This window comes from Zingiber officinale, chromosome 4A (genome assembly GCF_018446385.1).
Source record: "Zingiber officinale cultivar Zhangliang chromosome 4A, Zo_v1.1, whole genome shotgun sequence".
NCBI classification, from domain to species: domain Eukaryota; kingdom Viridiplantae; phylum Streptophyta; class Magnoliopsida; order Zingiberales; family Zingiberaceae; genus Zingiber; species Zingiber officinale.
In genome coordinates this window covers 3,302,015-3,319,250 of record NC_055992.1, presented here as the reverse complement: position 1 = coordinate 3,319,250, position 17,236 = coordinate 3,302,015, and the positions used below count along the sequence as shown (strand labels likewise).

Sequence of the window (17,236 nt, the reverse complement as noted above, 5' to 3'; positions counted from 1 at the left end):
CAAACTAATATGTTTTTAAATTCTTGAAAAAAAATATTCTTAGAAATACTAATTTATTTTTTAAATAATTCTTGAAAAAACAAATATTCCCAATCAAGATTGTTTTTTTTTCCTTTCCATTTTGCCTTCAGAATTCGCATCTCTGGCATTTGACTCTGTCATCAACCACACCAATTTATTCTTAGAAATACTAATTTATTTTTTAAATAATTCTTGAAAAAAAAAAATCCCAATCAAGATTGTTTTTTTTTTCCTTTCCATTTTGCCTTCAGAATTCGCATCTCTGGCATTTGATTCTGTCATCAACCACATTAATCGATTCTTAGACCTTCATCTGCATCTTGTTCAAGCTCTCTCTGTATTTGTTTCTGAACAAGTCTCATGTTGCCCACTCACTGCTGAACTTTCTTGTGGGATTCTCTCATACTGTAAAGCTTCAGGGTCTCCTCCATTTACAGTGTTGTATTCTCTAAAAGATTTGAAATTGAAATTTGTAGATTAGATGAAAGTTTAATAACAGAGTAGAAAATTTCATTTTCATTGTTTCTGAAATGTAACTTACCTCACTGAGTAAATGATCAAGCCAATAGCCACCAAACCAAATGCAAGAAAATACAACCAATCCACCTGAAATTTGTATTACCACACTGTAGTTAATGAAGGAAAACACATACATTTAGACATGATCCGGGAAGAAATGGAGATCCTACTTGATCATGGTAAAAGAAGACGCGAATAGCGACGGCCCACATATCGGATGTGAGAAGAGACAGATTAAACAAGGTTGCTCCACTCATCTGCAAAAAGATTTTTAAATCATCCTCAATGCAAAATCATCATTGTGCTTTTAAGACTATGTTAAAATTTGAAAATACCTTCATGACAAAAGGAACGACAGTGTAGAACAAAAATGTTGCGGCCGCAAAGCCACCGAATAAACATATCTGTAAAGCACACACAAAAAAAGGGGGAAATCTAGTTTCCATAGTATGTATCAGAAAGAAAAGTTCAGAAACAGACCATTGTGGCAGACCACTTGACTGATTCAAGATCTTTCCTCTCTAAAACAGCACTAAGCATGTTAGGGAATCTGGTAACCGCAAAACAAACATAATTTGTAGCTTGACTAACAATAGCATCCAAAAACCAACATCATTAAGAAGAGAGCAAGCAGAATGGTTTAAGTCTTCTATGCTGTTTTTGTGTGTCAAAAGGATACATCTCACAGGTACCAACTAGCACCCCAAATATCCCTAGCATTGCCAATAACTCGACTCGGTCTTTCCTCTTGACACAAAATTCCTACATTGTTTTGGTAACACAAATTGTTACAGAATCATTTAACTATATATTAAGTTATCACTGCAGATTGGCTAACCTCGCCGACATTGCTGAATGCATAACAAACTGTCCCTGCAATCACTAATGTATCACCAATGATCGGTTTGCTTCCACCTGAAACACAAATTAATCATCCACCAAAGCTGCTATCAAGTCATCGAAACCAACAAGATTATGATCTAAGATTAATTACCTCCACCAGATACGCCAACATCAGAAAGAAGCACCAAGCCAAGGCCTAACACACACACTGCAGCACCCACAAATTGCCATGGAGAATACCTTGTCCCTAGGGCTATCCAAGTGAGGATTATGACCCATGGAATAGTCCAGCAATCCAGCAATGTTACGCTTGTAATTGAAGTGTACTGATAGGCTTTAACTACTGCAACAGATTATTAATAGATAATCTGAGTTGTATGAAAAGAAAAATAGTCTAAGAAAGTAGAGTTGAATTGCATTCTACAACCAGTAGCTGAAACATCAATTAGGAAGTGAAGAAAAAAGATTACTCAAGTAGTTGCCTTGAACATCGACAATGGCTAAGGCAAGGTACCAGTACCAAGGAACCTGCAACAGATCTTAGCATATCAATCGATTTCATGAGAATTCGCGCAGTTAAATTATTGCTCAGATTAAGTCCCACCATAAGTCTCTGACCCCTGAACAAGAAAACAGCTCCATACACGAGAGACAAAGAAAGGTAAGTGAACCACGACTGCGTTAATGGTGTATCAGTCCCTTCAAATGCAAAAACACAGAGACTGTGCGGCATGAGAGAGGCAGATCTATAAGGAAATGGAGTAACTGACAGATTTACCGAGCTCTGCTATCAGAGAAGAAGTGAAGCTAGCTATCGCAATGAAGAATGAGACGAGCTGCCCGAGGAATAGGACGAGGGCCAGTCTCCATGCCTCCTTCCTCTCCATGCTCAAGCTGATCACAGGGTTGAAGCTTCAGATTGATTTGAAATTCCTGCTTTCTGATGCTGGAAGAGAAATAACATAATAAAAAGAAATCTCCACTGAGAATTAAAAACATGCACGCTACCATTGCTCTGTATTAAAGAAGTGGTGAGCTCAGTAGGTCGTGATCAGCAAGTGAATTGTAGAGGAAACAAACAGGTTGGTGTTCACGCAGGCTCGTGGTGTCTCCCTACCAAATAGTCAAAGCGAAACAACATGGAGAATGGTGGATTTGAAACGCTTTTTATTAATTTTTATTAAACAAATTTATCCGTTAATTCATTAAAATTAAAATTTTGTTATCCCAGCTTTAATAAATATGAATAAGATTAGAGATCATTTTAAAATGAATGCAATAAAGGCTCGCTGCGTGAGCTATTTTGTCACTTTGTTCTTGATTGTGCAGAAGTAATTGTGAAAGTTAAAAGTTAATATCGACGGGATCTTTATAGTTTATTCATAAATCGAAAGAGGATGTGCTGGCAACGGTGTCCAATCCCGTGGAGAGTTAATTTGGATGGGCGTACTTCACGTGAGATATAAAAGCAGATCCTTTCAATATTGAGCTTGTTTAATTAAAATATAAAGTGGAGAGTGGCAATAATATTTATCATTTATTTGTTTTAAAATAAAATCTTAAGTGAAAATTTTACTTTATTAGGTCATTTTTATTAAATTATTTGTTTCTTTCAATTATATATATTTTAATGAAATTTTGATTTTATTCATTTCAATTTCTTTTATAGAATCAAACACATTTTCTCTATAATAACTAAAACTGCAATAATAATTTTAATATATTTATATTGTAAAAATTTACTAATACTATTAACCGAAAGTGTTGATTTTTTAGTTTATATAATAAAAAAATCAATTTAATGGTTAAAAAGATTAATATATTACTTTGCATTCATGAATGAGGAATCCTACTTTCTATTTTTGTTAAGGAAGAGGACAAAAGAGCAAGGTGGGAGAAGAAGGCATATTTATGCTATGTTTACTCTAGAGTATGGATGAGAAAAAGAAAAAAATTAATAATAGAAAGTTATCTTTGGAGGAAGAGAAAAGAAAGGGTGAAAAAAAATTTTCCTTTGCACACTTGTTTACCTTGATAGAGGAAAATACTTGTGATGTAATTTTGTAAATAAAAAATGATGCATACGTCATTTTTTTGGTACATAGTGTAATTTTGTGAGTTAAAAAGGCTATATGTGTCATTTTATTTGATATATGATATAATTTTGTGAATGTAAAAGGGGTACATGCATCATTTTTTTTTCCATCTGTTGTTTTCCGTCCGATTTTGAAATGATCGATTTTGGCTTCAAAATTATCCGTTGATGGATTGCATTACTTTTTCTTCGAAAAATTTTAATGAAGTAAACGACGGAAACTTTTCTACCGTGAAAATTTTTCTTTAATTTTACTTTCCACTCTCCCAAGTACCGACAAAAACGATCATAACATAATGTGGGGAAGAGAAATGACATAAAAATACCGACAAAAAAAGAAAACGGCACAAGATCATAACGGTCATAACATAAGGACGTAAGTTTTTAGGGATCAAAGAATCAATTAGATTTTAAAAAAAAAAAAATACAATTAAACTTTAATAAATAATATTTAAAATAATTTAAAATTAAAAATGAATATTTTTAAAGATAATTTTTAAAATTAAAATGAACTTTTCTTTAAAAATAATATAATTAATATAAATGTATTATAAAATAAACATTTAATGACCTATATTTCTCGAGCGCGAATGGAAACTTAATTTGGATATTTCATTTTATTTATTTATTTCTTATTTAAGTCAAAAATGTATTTATTTTTCTGACGTGATTCATGCAGGTACGTGTGAAGTTAAATATTCTATTTAAAGAAATGCGCCATCTTCTTCCTATTAAAAAAAAGACATTTTTTGAAGTATTAAAAAAATAAAAGTACAAACAAAAACGTTTTTTTCATAATTATATATATGGTATACTGAATTTTTAATAATTTTTTCACAATGAAAATAAATTTAGTAATTTAATGGAGCCGACGGCTTTATGAACCGTTCAAAGGTCGTCCACTTAATTGGCCATGCTAAATGGACGGTCGTTGGCAAATATTGTATACCATACCTTCTAAGTCTGTAATTGGTTAGACTGTTTCGGGGCCCATGGAATCGACTAATGAAAAGTCGACGATTGTTGACTGACACGTCACCCTCGACCCCTAGTTTATGATTCCGGTTTAGACCCGCTGTTTCCACCTTCGGCGACCCGGCATCAGGCAGGTGGAGATTCGATCCAATCGGGTTTTCACTTCTTTCGTGCAATTTCATATCCTGTCCGTTAGATGGTGGAGACCCCACCGTGGATCGGTAGGATCGGCGGCTGCTAATGCTATTCGACGACCCGGCTTGTCGTCAAGGATCCTTTGCCCGGTTCTTCCCCACTCGCGGAACAGTGGAGCAGAGAAGATCGGAGGCATTAAAACGAGCCCTCGCCTCTTTCGAGGGCAGGCACTGCGTGTTCTTCGTCGGTCTCCGCTCCGGTGATCTACCGATCTATCGGGCTTCCCGGTCGTTTCTGTTCGTTTCGTAAGGTAAGTCTATTTTATACGCAGATCTTGCTCTTTGGCGCTTGTTATGAGATTGACTACAGCGGATGGTTTCTTTCCTACGATTTGATGTTTTGGGGGTTAGTTTTGTAGTGTTTCTCTAGGTTTTCTTCCATCCAGCTTAGATCGCTTTCGGTTTGCTTGGTTAATCCCTTTCATATCCTCTTTTTTTTTTCCTCATCTCTACTGGATTTTTGGATTTTTTTTTTCCCCTCAGAAAATAATGGACAACAAGATGCATACTAGAAACCTTGTCTCTTGTGAAACTTTTGGCTTTTGCGTTTTTCTAATTCTCTGCTGAGCAATCCTTGATAGGGATATGATTTCGACTGGCAAGTTTACTTAGTGTTCTAGAGGGGTTTATGGGAAATAATTATTTGGAAAATCTTGCAACGAGATGAAGAATAATCAGATGAAACCGTGATTTTCAGCTATCATGGAAAACCTTGTGCTGTTTAAATTATTCTTTCGTGTGAGTTTTTTTTTTTTTTTTTTCCTTCTCACACTTTATTAATACCTAGCATACCTACTACTATCTCGTGTTTATATTTGGTTCTCAAAGTCCTCATATATCTCACTTCTTTAACTCGTAGTTCCTAGTTTATCGTTTTGGGACTGGGAATTAAGGGTATCAAAGGTTTGTGTTAAGATTCTATTATCTAGCCTAAATTATTTGGAAAGGTCCCTATCTTTCATAGCATCATGACTGTGATCTAAAATAACAACCAGTATGTATCTAATCCTCCTTTAACAAAAGGACAAAAAAAAAACTAAGCAAATATCTAAAACGGCATACCTAATGAAATTTCACAATGGGTATGCATGTTTTAAAAATTTTATAAATGGTTTATTTTCTCCTATGAAATCTCCAAATTACCTCTAGGTCCAATTGTCTTCTCATGTGGTGCTGACAAAATTAGACACGACCTGAAATATGACATGATTAACACACACGATAAGATATGAATTGTCAACCCTATCCTCGTGCACAAAAGCTATCACCATCTTGATGAATTTAAATATGCCAAAATGTAAAAGTAACAATATTTTTGTTATCAAGGTCATGCTTGAAAAATGTCTATGCTTTTTCTTTTGTATTTTATGCAATGGAAGACCATCTAGGTGATTTGATTCAAAATGGACCGAGACATGTTAAAATGCAAGTGCAAGATGATGGTGATTTGAATACATATATGTCCTTAAATCTGTATTTTATGCACAAGAAGCCCATCAAATTAATTTGAATAAACCACTTGATGGCCTAAAGTAACTCATTTAAACTTATATAATCCAAATAGACCTTGATTTTGCAGATATAATGGCACACTTATTTCTGTCTAACATGATAATGTTTAGGCTCTCAAAAAATTCTAGCAATTAAAAAAAAATAACTTTCACAATATTAAGGATGTTTTAGGTATCAAAAAGAAGGTGACAGAAAGTGTCTTTTGTGAAAAAAAAAAATGAAACTTGAATGTGTCCATTAGGAAATTCCTAACTTGGGATATGCTTTTTATGAAAATTTGCCCTATATAATCTTCACCTACTATCTAATGGTAAAAATTGACTTGGTTTTTAGTTTTCCACGGTGAGATTTGGGATTTGTGCACCGGGAAAAAATGGAGGATGCTGCAATTTACTTACAGCACCCCCTTTAATCCTGCACTGGAAGTTTTGTGCTAATCAACTCTCTCACATGGTGAACGTGACCCCATCAGAGCCTTTTCTTAGGCTTGGTGAAGTGACTAACTAAAAATGGTTGCATCTGATGGAGTCTCTATTGTTGTCTTGACTAATGTTAATTCTAGGCTAAGATATACACATTAGATCTTGACAAAGAATAAGTATGCATGGTTGTGACACCAATTCTGTCCCAAACTTCCTGAAGTCGTGGGTTTAATTAAAGGTTTTAAATGGACTAGGTGATCATGCTGATGATTCTAGATTACCTATTGTCCAATTCTGTCATTGTTTGCAGTGGTGATAGTTCTTGCACTTATGAATTTTGTAGGCTTATTTATTGTAGTCGTCACATGCCTTTTAATATTGACAAGAGTAATGGAGCTAAATTTGTCAAAAGGAAAAATGTTGTATTTCCTTAGAGCTTTTGTTGAAATTTCTATAGGTCAATTGGCATATTTTTAGTCCTTACCCTTGTCACCATTTGATGTTTATCCATATCTAGAGATAGTCTCTGTATGCTTGTTCTTCTGTATTATCATATTCTTTGTACAAGTCTCGCATCAGCAGATCATCTCTACTATACCTGGATTTTGTTTCTTGAACTTTGATATAACCTGTTCCTTTGCCCACCTTTTCAGCTAGCACAATGTCGACTGTTTCCCTCTCATCTGCCTGCTCACTGAGGAGCCGTGTCATGCTCCAGCCGTCCTCTCAGCTGATTAAGACCCCGTCATCACTGAGCTCCTTGAAGTGCATCTCAAAGGCATCGGCCCTCAAGGTATCCAACAACTTTAGGGCGTCAGCCATGGCAGTGTACAAGGTGAAACTGATCGACCCAGAAGGGGTTGAATACGAATTCGAAGCTTCAGACGACACCTACATTCTCGATGCAGCTGAGGCTGCCGGAGTGGAGCTGCCATACTCCTGCCGAGCCGGGGCATGTTCTACGTGCGCTGGTCAAATGGTGTCCGGCGAAGTGGATCAGTCTGATGGCTCCTTCCTTGATGAAACACAAATGGGAAAGGGTTATCTCCTGACTTGTGTCTCTTATCCGAAATCCGATGTTGTTATCCACACTCACAAGGAAGGCGAACTCTATTGATCGGGTGCATTCAGTCCGTCATTCTTTCTTTAGCGTGCCTGAAATGAATAAGACACGGAATCAATTAGGGTTCATTTGCTAAGTTAGATATGCGAACTTCATTGTTTGTGTTGTCGCTTATATTATACTGTTCAGGCTTTAAAAGTCTAAAATTTCAATGCAATTCGTGGTAGCAAGCCCAATGTTTTGTTTTTTTAAAAAAAAATTATGTTGAATTCAGGTTTGTTTATGATATTTTAATTGCAGTCTCATAAATTATAGATTGCCATAAATTATTATTATTATATAAAAAAATTATTCCTCTCGCAGATACTTTTTTTTTTTCAATTCGTATTATGAAAGTTTGAGATTTGTTTTATTATTAGAGAGAAGCGTAGCAGACAACATACCTAGATTGTGTTTTCGTTCTCTGATTGAAGTGGCCTTCTTGTGTAAAATTCCTTTCTTTTCAGTGATCGTGGAAATTCCCCATGAGGACTTATATTTGAACTTCATATTTCAATAATCTCTTGACAAATGGTTTATGCGTTTGCATAAACATGTTTATTCATACGAGTGCCAACTTATGGGAATCTTTCGTCAAAAGCACTTCATTTGAGATCAGTAGTAGTCTACACGGATAAAATTTCTCGTCTATCAACTAAAAGTGTAGGATTTCTCCAACCTTTTCTAGTAGTTCAACTCTAGAAATTGCTAGGTAGAGTGTTTCTCTTGGAAGGTTATATTTACATTTATCTTTCAATGAAAAAGTATACCATTTAATTCAACCACTAGTTTTTACTGTTATCACATTAATTTTTTTTATCATTGATGCGGTGATGAGGGGCCCACTCCATGGAGGTCACAGTCATGGTATAGGTCAAAGTCAAAGTTGACCAATGTCTTATATCCTCAGTCGTTCGGGCAACCCGATCTAATGTCAGTACAGCTCGATAATGCACTGAGCATCCGACGCTCCGAAAAGTAAGTATCAAGTATCCGCAAAGGCACGCCAAGCGGCAACCCAGTTCGGCCTTACATCAACCCTTGAAATCAGCAGAGCGGAGCGACGACCGAGCATACTACATTCAGACACATCAATATTATGGACGAGCAGCTTCCCGATTCGGCCAGGGAGTAGATCCGTCAGCCCAGCACTAAACCTGTTCGGCACATCAGCGAAACAAAGGATAGTAGAATATCGGCCGAGTGTCTATCCCACTCGGCCCAGGGGTAGACAGTGTTCAAACACGATGAAGGTCGATCGAGCGACTCTTTCGCTCGGCCTAATAACAGATAAAAAGGAGTATCTGTCGGTATCCTTTTGGGAGTTGGTGCTGCCAACAGACAGTATGGGCGGCGACATGGTAAAGCAGAGGATCGTACGACGGAAGCTTCTACTGTTACGCCAAAGATATGCTCGGCTAATTAAGGTATTGTGTCAGAGACACGTCTTTTCATGAGAATCATGGAGAAACGTGTATGTCTCGGGAAACGTACACGCACGCTATAGAAGCCTTATATAAAGGGGGGTCCAAGATTCAGCGGAGATATGCGATAATCCACTGTTGCTGCTACTGTTTGCTACTTTATTTTGCTTCCATATATCACCAGTGACTGACTTGAGCGTGGGAGAGCCAACGTCAAGGATGTTGTCTCCGGGTAGCTTCTGGAGTATGTAAACTGATCGTCGATGCTAGTGTTCGACACTATCTCCGTAAACGATATTGCTCCGCTACGGTGCTTAACGGATTGTTGCAATTCGTTCCCAAGATACAACGACGACGAACGTCTCGGAATCGTAGCACTCCGACTTCCGAGACCAGCGAACCTTTTAGTAGACTTCTTGGACTCTTGAATGCATAAGATGAGATGAATGCTTGAGGAAGAGAAGAGAAGATTGAGTGAGTATTCCATCATCTGGAGGGTTCTATTTATACTGAACGAAGAGGTTGAGTGTCCTTTGGGTGAGTGGATGTGTTCCTTGGGCTGGATCGATCTAGATCATCTATTCTGAAGGGTTGTAACCCTTCACCAAGCCCACTTCAATCTCATCCATCAGATCTGAGGAGTTGTGACCCTCAGATCCCGCCTATTGTCATCAACCATCGGATCTGGATCCAGTGATTCGATGCTTCAGATCAAGCCTCATCCCAGGCCGTCAGATCGTTACTCTTTGCGATCCAACGCTCTAGATCACATCACAAGCAATCCATCATATCTATTTGATCAACGTTGATCAACGGTAGCCATCCATTCCCTAAGTCAACTGTCCAGTCATCTCCCTTTGCCCACGAGGATGCCACATAGGCACTGCCACGTCAGGTAAGAGCCTGACACGTCACCCGAGTGCCACGCAGGCACTGCAATGTCACCTGGAGCATAAATTTAAGCTCCTCAATGCTCCTCGCGACGTGCAAAGTGCGCCTACAAAGCGCCCATTGCGCACGTGGCGGGTGGCGGGCTCACACCTGCTCGCCCTGGGCTAAGGGGTCACCTGTCCTTTTATTTTTTTGTGTTAACTCCATTAACACATCTTCATTAATAAGTAGAGAATACACATCGAGAATTTCCGATGTGGGACTATTCTCCTATGCACTTTATTAATGAATAACAAATGTTATTTTGGGTTGACTTTAAACATTAATTTCTCATTCACCCTTAATCGGTTTTGAGCAAATTAATAGTCTAAATCTATCTACGCGAATCGTAGATTTCAATTTTGAAGTCAATTACGACTTTCAACAATTGATGGCTTCCTTCCTCTAAATCGTTTTGGTCCATTTAAGGCCCCAATATCCAACAATCCACCACATGAATGGAAATTAATGCAATGCGTGTATGCATGCTGACATTTTACAAGAGTCCAATCGATAAATCACTGCATCGGGAGAGGTAGCTTGTGGCTTTGAACCTTCCGTAGTGAAATGCTATCGAGTATACTAGGCTGCACAGTGAACGTGATGTCTTGAACTGCTCAGCTGTTGGTGTATACTTAGACAATAACACCACACAGAGATCTATCTCACCTATTTTAGGTTCTCATGGTTGGTTCCGTTTCGGCCATGGATACCATCTTGGATTCATGAGTGTTTCATTGAAGCGGCCTGTCTTCACACTCACATAGGTGACACTTCTATCAAGAGTATCCTACCATACTCCACCTTATCAGGTATAGAAGTCACTAAAAGCATAAGCTTAACCTCACTACATGAGGTAGGACAGCACAAATTCATCCTAGGATTGGGATAGAGATAAACTATCTAATGTGCTGGACCACAACTTCTGTAACTTCGTTGTCCCATTGAACCAAGATCTTGGGATCTCCAGTCAACAAGGTTGGGTTACCGCTACAGTCGTTTTTAGTTGTAGATTTTTAATCCCATTCCTCTTGATGAGCAGTATACTTGATCTCGACTCAACCCCTTCGTTAGAGGATCTGCCAAATTATCTTTGGACTTAACATAGTCGATTGCAATCACTCCATTCGAGATCAACTGTCTAATGGTATTATGTCTACGACGTATATGTCGTGACTTCCCATTATACATATTACTCTGTGCCCTTCCAATCGCCGATTGACTATCACAGTGGATTAGTACGACAGGCACAGGTTTCACCCAGCTAGGAATATCTTCCAAGAAATTCCGCAGTCATTCAGCTTCCTCAGCTGCTTTGTCTAGTGCTATAAACTCGGATTCCATAGTTGACCGAGCAATGCAAGTCTGCTTAGTGGATTTCCAAGATACTAGGGCTGCAAACGAGTCAAGCCGCTCGTGAGCAGCTCGGTCAAAGCTTGGCTCGAGCTTGATTTTGACCGAGCTCGAGTCGAGCTCGAGCCGGCTCGTTTAGTATTCGAGCCGAGTTCAAGCTGAAATAATACTGGCTCGATGGCTTGTCAAGCTTTTTCGAGCCAGGCTATATATATAATATATGATTTTTATTTATTCATGTAACTATTAATAAGTTTAGTGTCATTACATGATTAACAATAAGTACTGGGTAAAACTGTAAATTTTAAAAGTTTAATTTTAAAACCTAAATTCAATTCTTAAATTCTAATTTCTAAATTCCTAAATATCAGATTTTAGCTACAACCCTAATTTCAACGCTCAAACCTCAAGCCTCTCAACTTTCCCAGTTTCCCTTCGACGCCGCTTTCTCAACTTTCCTTTCGTCGCCGCCTTCTCAACCTCTCAACTTTCCCTTCGTCTCCGCCTTCTCAACTTTCCCTTCGTCGCCGCCTTCTCAACCTCTCAACTTTCCCTTCGTCGCCGCCTTCTCAGCTTTCCTTTCGTCGCCGCCTTCTCAACCATTGCCGCCTACTCAGCAATCACCGCCGTTTCTACTCAGCAGTCGCCGCCGTGCCTACTTAGGAGTCGCCGCCGTGCCTACTCAGCGTCTCAGTGGTAGTGGTTGTTGTGCTTGTGTTGTCCTTGTGGTTTCTTTTGTTTAACCATTGAAAAAACTTGGCTTTATATTTCTACTTCTCACTTATCATCCACTTCTATCTGTTCTGCAGGAACAATTTTCAAGCGACGATTTTGCATTTGTCTTCTGCTTGAAGGTCTTCTTCTTATTCATGGATTTTCATTACTTAGATTCCCATTATTTGACTTGCTCTGTTGTGATTTTATCTTTTGCTTGTGTGCCTGTTTTGTAATACTTGAAATTATCACTCATCCTTTTGTCTATGTAGCATAATTTCAAATGCCTTATTTGGCATCCTCATAAGCCCCTTCCATTTTGGTCCTGGACATCAACTCTGCATTTTGATACCTAACAGCCTGACTGACCATATGTAAAGTTTTTTAAAACAGACGTATTGGTGTAGATCTATAGTGGATTCTAATATCCAAGTTTTAACTTTTAAGTAACTTAGTAAATTGCTACATCCAGTTAATCCAGCATAAATATTTGTAATGTTTTGGGAACTAATTTGGTGTTTTTATGTTTGATATTGTGTATGTGTTTTCTCACATTCTTCTGCTTAACTTAAAAGTAAGGTATTAATGTGTACAATTATGTATGGTCTGTTTTCTCCTATGTTCTGTTATCTGCAGCATTTGTTATCATTAAGGTTAATTAAATGTGCATGATTCAAACATACATTTTCTGCATGCAAAGTCTGGTTGGTGAGCACTATGATCTAAAAACTTGAGCCATTAAGAAAGAGTATATTCTTCTCTTAAGTCTTAACAATAGTAAAATTCATACTTTTAGTCTGTCCTAATTCATCATTTATATTCTCTCGACTTTTTTTTTTCTTCTGAGTTTTTTATAATTTATTTGGCAGTTTTTATCTCTTGATCAGTTATGTCTATAGAAGGGTCATCTATTCCACTTACCATAAATAGTGTCATAGCTGAAAGTAATGAGGTTAATCTTGAGATCAACAAGGAAATTGCCACAGCTGGTCAAGAAACACAAGAAAATGCTGCAGCAAAAGAGGAAGAGGGATTCCAAACAAAGAAAAGGAAAAAAATTTCAGAAGTTTGGAATGATTTTGACACAGTGGATGGATCAAAGAAAGCAAAATGTAAACATTGTCAATCTCTTTTTACATTGGGTAAATCAGGGGCCACATCAAGTCTTTTGAGACATAGATTAAATTGTGTGAAGAGAAAAATTAATTTACGAGCAGCTGAACAACAATCAAAGTTGAGTTTTTTGCCTACTAATTCAGCTTCGCCATCCATTCTGACTGTGCATTCTGGAAAATTTGACATGGAACAAATGAGGGAGGTAGCTGCTCATTGGATCATGATGCATGAACACCCATTCACCATTCTTGATGAAGAGGGGTTCAATTTAATGATGAGGCGTGGAATGCCGGAATGGCATAAAATTAGTAGGACGACATGCCGAACAGATTGTATGAAAATTTATGAGATTGAGAAAAAGAAGTTGAAGAAGAGTCTTGAGTGTGTTGATAAAATAAGTTTGACAACAGATTGTTGGAAGTCAAAGACTCAAAAGATTGAATACATGGTTGTCACTGGGCATTGGATTGATTCTTGTTGGAATTTACAAAAGAGAGTTTTAAGTTTCATTAACATTCCACCACCAAGGGGAGGTCTTCAAATTTCTGATGCCATTTTCAAGTGTATGAAAGAGTGGGGCATTGAAAACAAGGTTTTCACTATTACAGTTGATAATGCTTCAAGTAATGATTTGGCTATTCGATATATGAAAGATACCATTCAAAGGTCAAGAACATTGGCATGTGAAGGAAATTTATTTCATGTTCGTTGTTGTGCACATATCTTGAACTTGTGCGTTCAAGATGGATTGAGGGAGATTGAAGATATTATTGGTAATATAAGGGAAAGTGTAGAATATGTAAATCGTTCAGAGGCAAGATGTGTGCAATTTGCAGAGTGTGTGCAACAACTACAGTTAAAGGATAAAAAATTGATTCGTGATTACAAAACCAGGTGGAACTCGACTTTTGAGATGTTAAGTTGTGCACTCAAGTTCAAAGAAGCTTTTAAAATGTTCAAAGAACGTGATCCCTTTTATGGTTGTTGCCCTTAAGAAGGAGAATGGAATAAAGCTCAAAAGATTTGCTCACTGTTGGAGTCTTTTTGGACAGCCACACACATTATTTCAGGTAGTGAGTATCCTACTTCAAATTTATTTCTTCAAGAAGTTCAAAAAATAAAGTCAGCATTGGATATTTATGCACAACATGAAGATTTGTTTCTTAAGCAACTAGCTAGCAAAATGAAAGAAAAATTTGACAAGTATTGGGGTGATTGTAATTTATTGATGGCTATAGCTGCTGTGTTAGATCCAACCAAAAAAATGCTTGCGGTTGAATTTTGTTTTCCTAAACTTTATTCTGAATTGGATGCCTCTAAGCATATCTCAAAAGTTAAGGAGATAATTAATTCTCTTTATGAGGAGTATGTTGTTGAAGAAACTAATAAAGGAACACCTCATTTATGTGAGTCTGAGAGTTTTGGTTCTTCAAGTGCTAGAAGAAGTCTACAAAATTCTGTGTATAATTGGGATGATTTTGATGATTATTGTGCAAAAGTTGAAATTTCAGAGACTAAGAGATCTGAATTAGTAGATTATCTTGAAAAAGGCCGTCTAAAGAAGAATGAGATTCCTAAAAATTTTTCATGTTTAGAATGGTGGAGAATGAATAGAATGCAATATCCAATATTGTCAAAGATAGCAGCTGATATTTTAGCTATTCCAGTGAGTTCAGTGGCTTCAGAAGCAACATTTAGTGCAGGGACAAGAGTTATTGATTCTTATCGTTCATCTCTCTCTCCAGACACAGTGCAGACTCTACTGTGTGGGGGTGATTGGCTTCGACATATACATGGACTGAAAAAGAAGACTAAAGTAAGTTAAATTTCATTATTAGCTTTCTAAGTTGCATACTAATGTATTTAATCATTTATTGATCTGATTTTTACTTTTTCAGAAAGCTAAAACTTATCAAGAAATTGTTCTTCCAGTATCTACCTCTTAAAGTAAGTAAGATTTTAGTTCTTTGTTTAACATGTGTTTCCAGTGTAATTATTGTGCTATTACAATTAAGCTTAATATCACTTACTATTGTTAAATGCAGATTGTGCTATTGCAGTTAAGCCTTAATTTTACTTCATGTTATTGAATGCAGATTGCAGTATAGGTGGTATGATTGGGAATTTGAGATGGAGATGAAGATATTCATTGTTGCAGAAATTTAGTGTTTTGAGCAGTTTGGAACTTTGGATGGTTTGAATTTGGAATATCATGTTTTTGGATTGGGTTAATTTTGTTGGAAATTTGAGATGAAGTTTGCTATTTTGGCAACAAGAATAGTATTTTATGAGATAATTGTGTTTTTGATTTATGTTTTTTATTATCTGAGACTAAGAATTTGAGATATGTGTTGTGAATTTGTGATGTTTGAACTTCAAGTAGTTTTCTTTTATCTCATGTGTTGTGAATTTGTGATGTTTGAACTTCAAGTAGTTTTCTTTTATCTCATAGATTAATAATTGATGTTTTGATGTTTAATTTTAGGGATGAATTTGATCATTATTTATTTAAACTTCTTATTGTTTGATTTACAATATAAAAAAAATACTGTAAAATTGGCTTAGGTTATGACTCGAGCTCGAGCTCGAGCTCAAAAGCTTGAATTTAATTCGAGCTTTTCGAGTCAAGCTCGAGCCTAGGATTAAATGATCGAGCCAAGCTCGAGCTTAAATTTATAAGATTGATCGAGCTCGAGCTCGAGCCGAGCTGATCTAAATCGAATCGAGCCGAGCTCGAGCCAAGGCTGGCTCGAGCTTGACTCGGCTCGTTTACAGCCCTACAAGATACTGCTCCCCCACCGATCATGAATACATATCCACTAGTGGATTTGGAGTCTTTTGTATCTGATATCCAATTAGCATCACAATATCTTTCCAATACAGCGGGATATTTTCCATAATGTAATCCATAGTTCATAGTATATTTCAAATATCTGAGAACTCGCATCAATGCTTTCCAATGGGTGTCGTTTGGATTACTCGTAAAACGACTCAGTTTGTTGACCGTACAGGCAATATCCGGACGTGTGCAGTTTGTGAGATACATCAAACTGCCTATTATCCGAGAATATTCCAACTGCGATATGGTCTCACCATGGTTTTTTGCTAAGTGTTGACTTAGATCCATAGGTGTTTTCACTGTAGAGAGATCGTACGCATTGAATTTTTTCAATACAGATTCTACATAATGGGATTGTGTTAAAACTATCCCTTCTGATGTCCTGAGAATTTTAATTCCCAATATAACATCTGCTTGACCCATATCTTTCATATCAAAATTTCTGGTCAATATTTTCTTTGTAGTCATGATTACATCATGATTACTGCCCATTATTAGCATGTCGTCTACGTATAGACAGACAATTACATAGCCTTCAGGTGTGTTTTGACATAAATGCATTTGTCACATTCATTTATTCTGAATTCGTTTGACAACATTACTTTGTCAAATTTTTCGTGCCATTGTTTAGGCGCTTGCTTAAGTCCGTACAACGACTTAACAAGTCGACACACCTTTTTCTCATTTCCAGGAGCCATGAACCCTTCGGGTTGCTCCATATAAATTTCTTCTTCCAACTCACCATTTAAGAACGCAGTCTTAACATCCATTTGATGTATTTCAAGGTCATACAGTGCTGCAATGGCTATTAGCACTCGTATGGACGTAATCCTTGTCACCGGTGAGTATGTATCGAAGTAATTAAGGCTTTCCTCTTGCTTGTACCCCTTGTCTACAAGTCTGGCCTTATACTTGTCAATTGATCCATCAGCTTTATACTTACGTTTTAGTATCCACTTACAGCCTAATGGTTTATTACCAGAAAGAAGGTCTACTAATTCCCAAGTATGATTATTCATGATAGACTCAATTTCACTATTGACAGCTTCTTTCCACATTGGAGCATCGGGTCTAGAGAGAGCTTCACTTAATGTTCTTGGTTCCATTTCTGACATGAAAGTCATGAAATCTGGGCCGAAAGATTTCTCAACTCTAGCTCGTTTGCTACGACGTGACT

At 37.1% G+C, this 17,236-nt stretch overlaps 3 protein-coding genes across 5 annotated transcripts; 2 read left to right on the top strand and 1 right to left on the bottom strand.

Annotated features, from left to right (window-relative positions):
* Positions 1-113: 113 nt before the first annotated feature.
* Positions 114-2,510, bottom strand: LOC121969292 (solute carrier family 35 member F1-like). Of its 3 annotated transcripts, XM_042519296.1 has the most exons (12): positions 2,392-2,510; positions 2,162-2,329; positions 1,988-2,082; positions 1,854-1,911; positions 1,535-1,726; positions 1,379-1,455; positions 1,220-1,302; positions 1,021-1,072; positions 876-944; positions 711-797; positions 563-627; positions 114-469 (listed from the first exon to the last, which is right to left on the bottom strand). In XM_042519296.1, exons 2-12 carry the CDS (start codon positions 2,268-2,270, stop codon positions 346-348), a joined length of 1,011 nt encoding a protein of 336 aa, XP_042375230.1. In that variant the 5' UTR covers positions 2,271-2,329; positions 2,392-2,510; the 3' UTR covers positions 114-345. The 3 variants fall into 3 exon arrangements, with proteins under 3 accessions (XP_042375230.1, XP_042375229.1, XP_042375231.1); XM_042519295.1 differs by lacking the exon at positions 2,392-2,510 and having other exon boundaries at positions 2,162-2,378; XM_042519297.1 differs by lacking the exon at positions 2,392-2,510 and having other exon boundaries at positions 1,988-2,105; positions 2,162-2,287.
* A 2,233-nt stretch (positions 2,511-4,743) lies between these two features.
* Positions 4,744-7,932, top strand: LOC121969290 (ferredoxin, root R-B2-like). Its single transcript, XM_042519293.1, has 2 exons — positions 4,744-4,898; positions 7,235-7,932. The coding sequence occupies exon 2, from the start codon at positions 7,243-7,245 to the stop codon at positions 7,696-7,698; it is 456 nt and encodes a 151-aa protein (XP_042375227.1). The 5' UTR covers positions 4,744-4,898; positions 7,235-7,242; the 3' UTR covers positions 7,699-7,932.
* A 998-nt stretch (positions 7,933-8,930) lies between these two features.
* Positions 8,931-15,328, top strand: LOC121969107 (zinc finger BED domain-containing protein RICESLEEPER 2-like). Its single transcript, XM_042519032.1, has 7 exons — positions 8,931-9,044; positions 11,762-12,086; positions 12,992-14,200; positions 14,291-15,036; positions 15,119-15,151; positions 15,266-15,268; positions 15,317-15,328. Exons 1-7 carry the CDS (start codon positions 8,931-8,933, stop codon positions 15,326-15,328), a joined length of 2,442 nt encoding a protein of 813 aa, XP_042374966.1.
* Positions 15,329-17,236: the final 1,908 nt, after the last annotated feature.

Excerpts from the sequence above, each read along its gene's own strand:
- LOC121969107 (XM_042519032.1), top strand. The coding sequence starts at position 8,931 with ATGAAGGTCGATCGAGCGACTCTTTCGCTCGGCCTAATAACAGATAAA. Across the intron at positions 9,045-11,761 it reads ACAGTATGGGCGGCGACATG|ATTTTAGCTACAACCCTAAT; the intron begins GTAAAGCAGAGG and ends CCTAAATATCAG. Across the intron at positions 12,087-12,991 it reads GCCTACTCAGCGTCTCAGTG|TTATGTCTATAGAAGGGTCA; the intron begins GTAGTGGTTGTT and ends TCTCTTGATCAG.
- LOC121969290 (XM_042519293.1), top strand. The coding sequence starts at position 7,243 with ATGTCGACTGTTTCCCTCTCATCTGCCTGCTCACTGAGGAGCCGTGTC.
- LOC121969292 (XM_042519296.1), bottom strand. The coding sequence starts at position 2,270 with ATGGAGAGGAAGGAGGCATGGAGACTGGCCCTCGTCCTATTCCTCGGG. Across the intron at positions 1,303-1,378 it reads CATTCAGCAATGTCGGCGAG|GAATTTTGTGTCAAGAGGAA; the intron begins GTTAGCCAATCT and ends AAAACAATGTAG. Across the intron at positions 945-1,020 it reads TCAAGTGGTCTGCCACAATG|ATATGTTTATTCGGTGGCTT; the intron begins GTCTGTTTCTGA and ends TGTGCTTTACAG.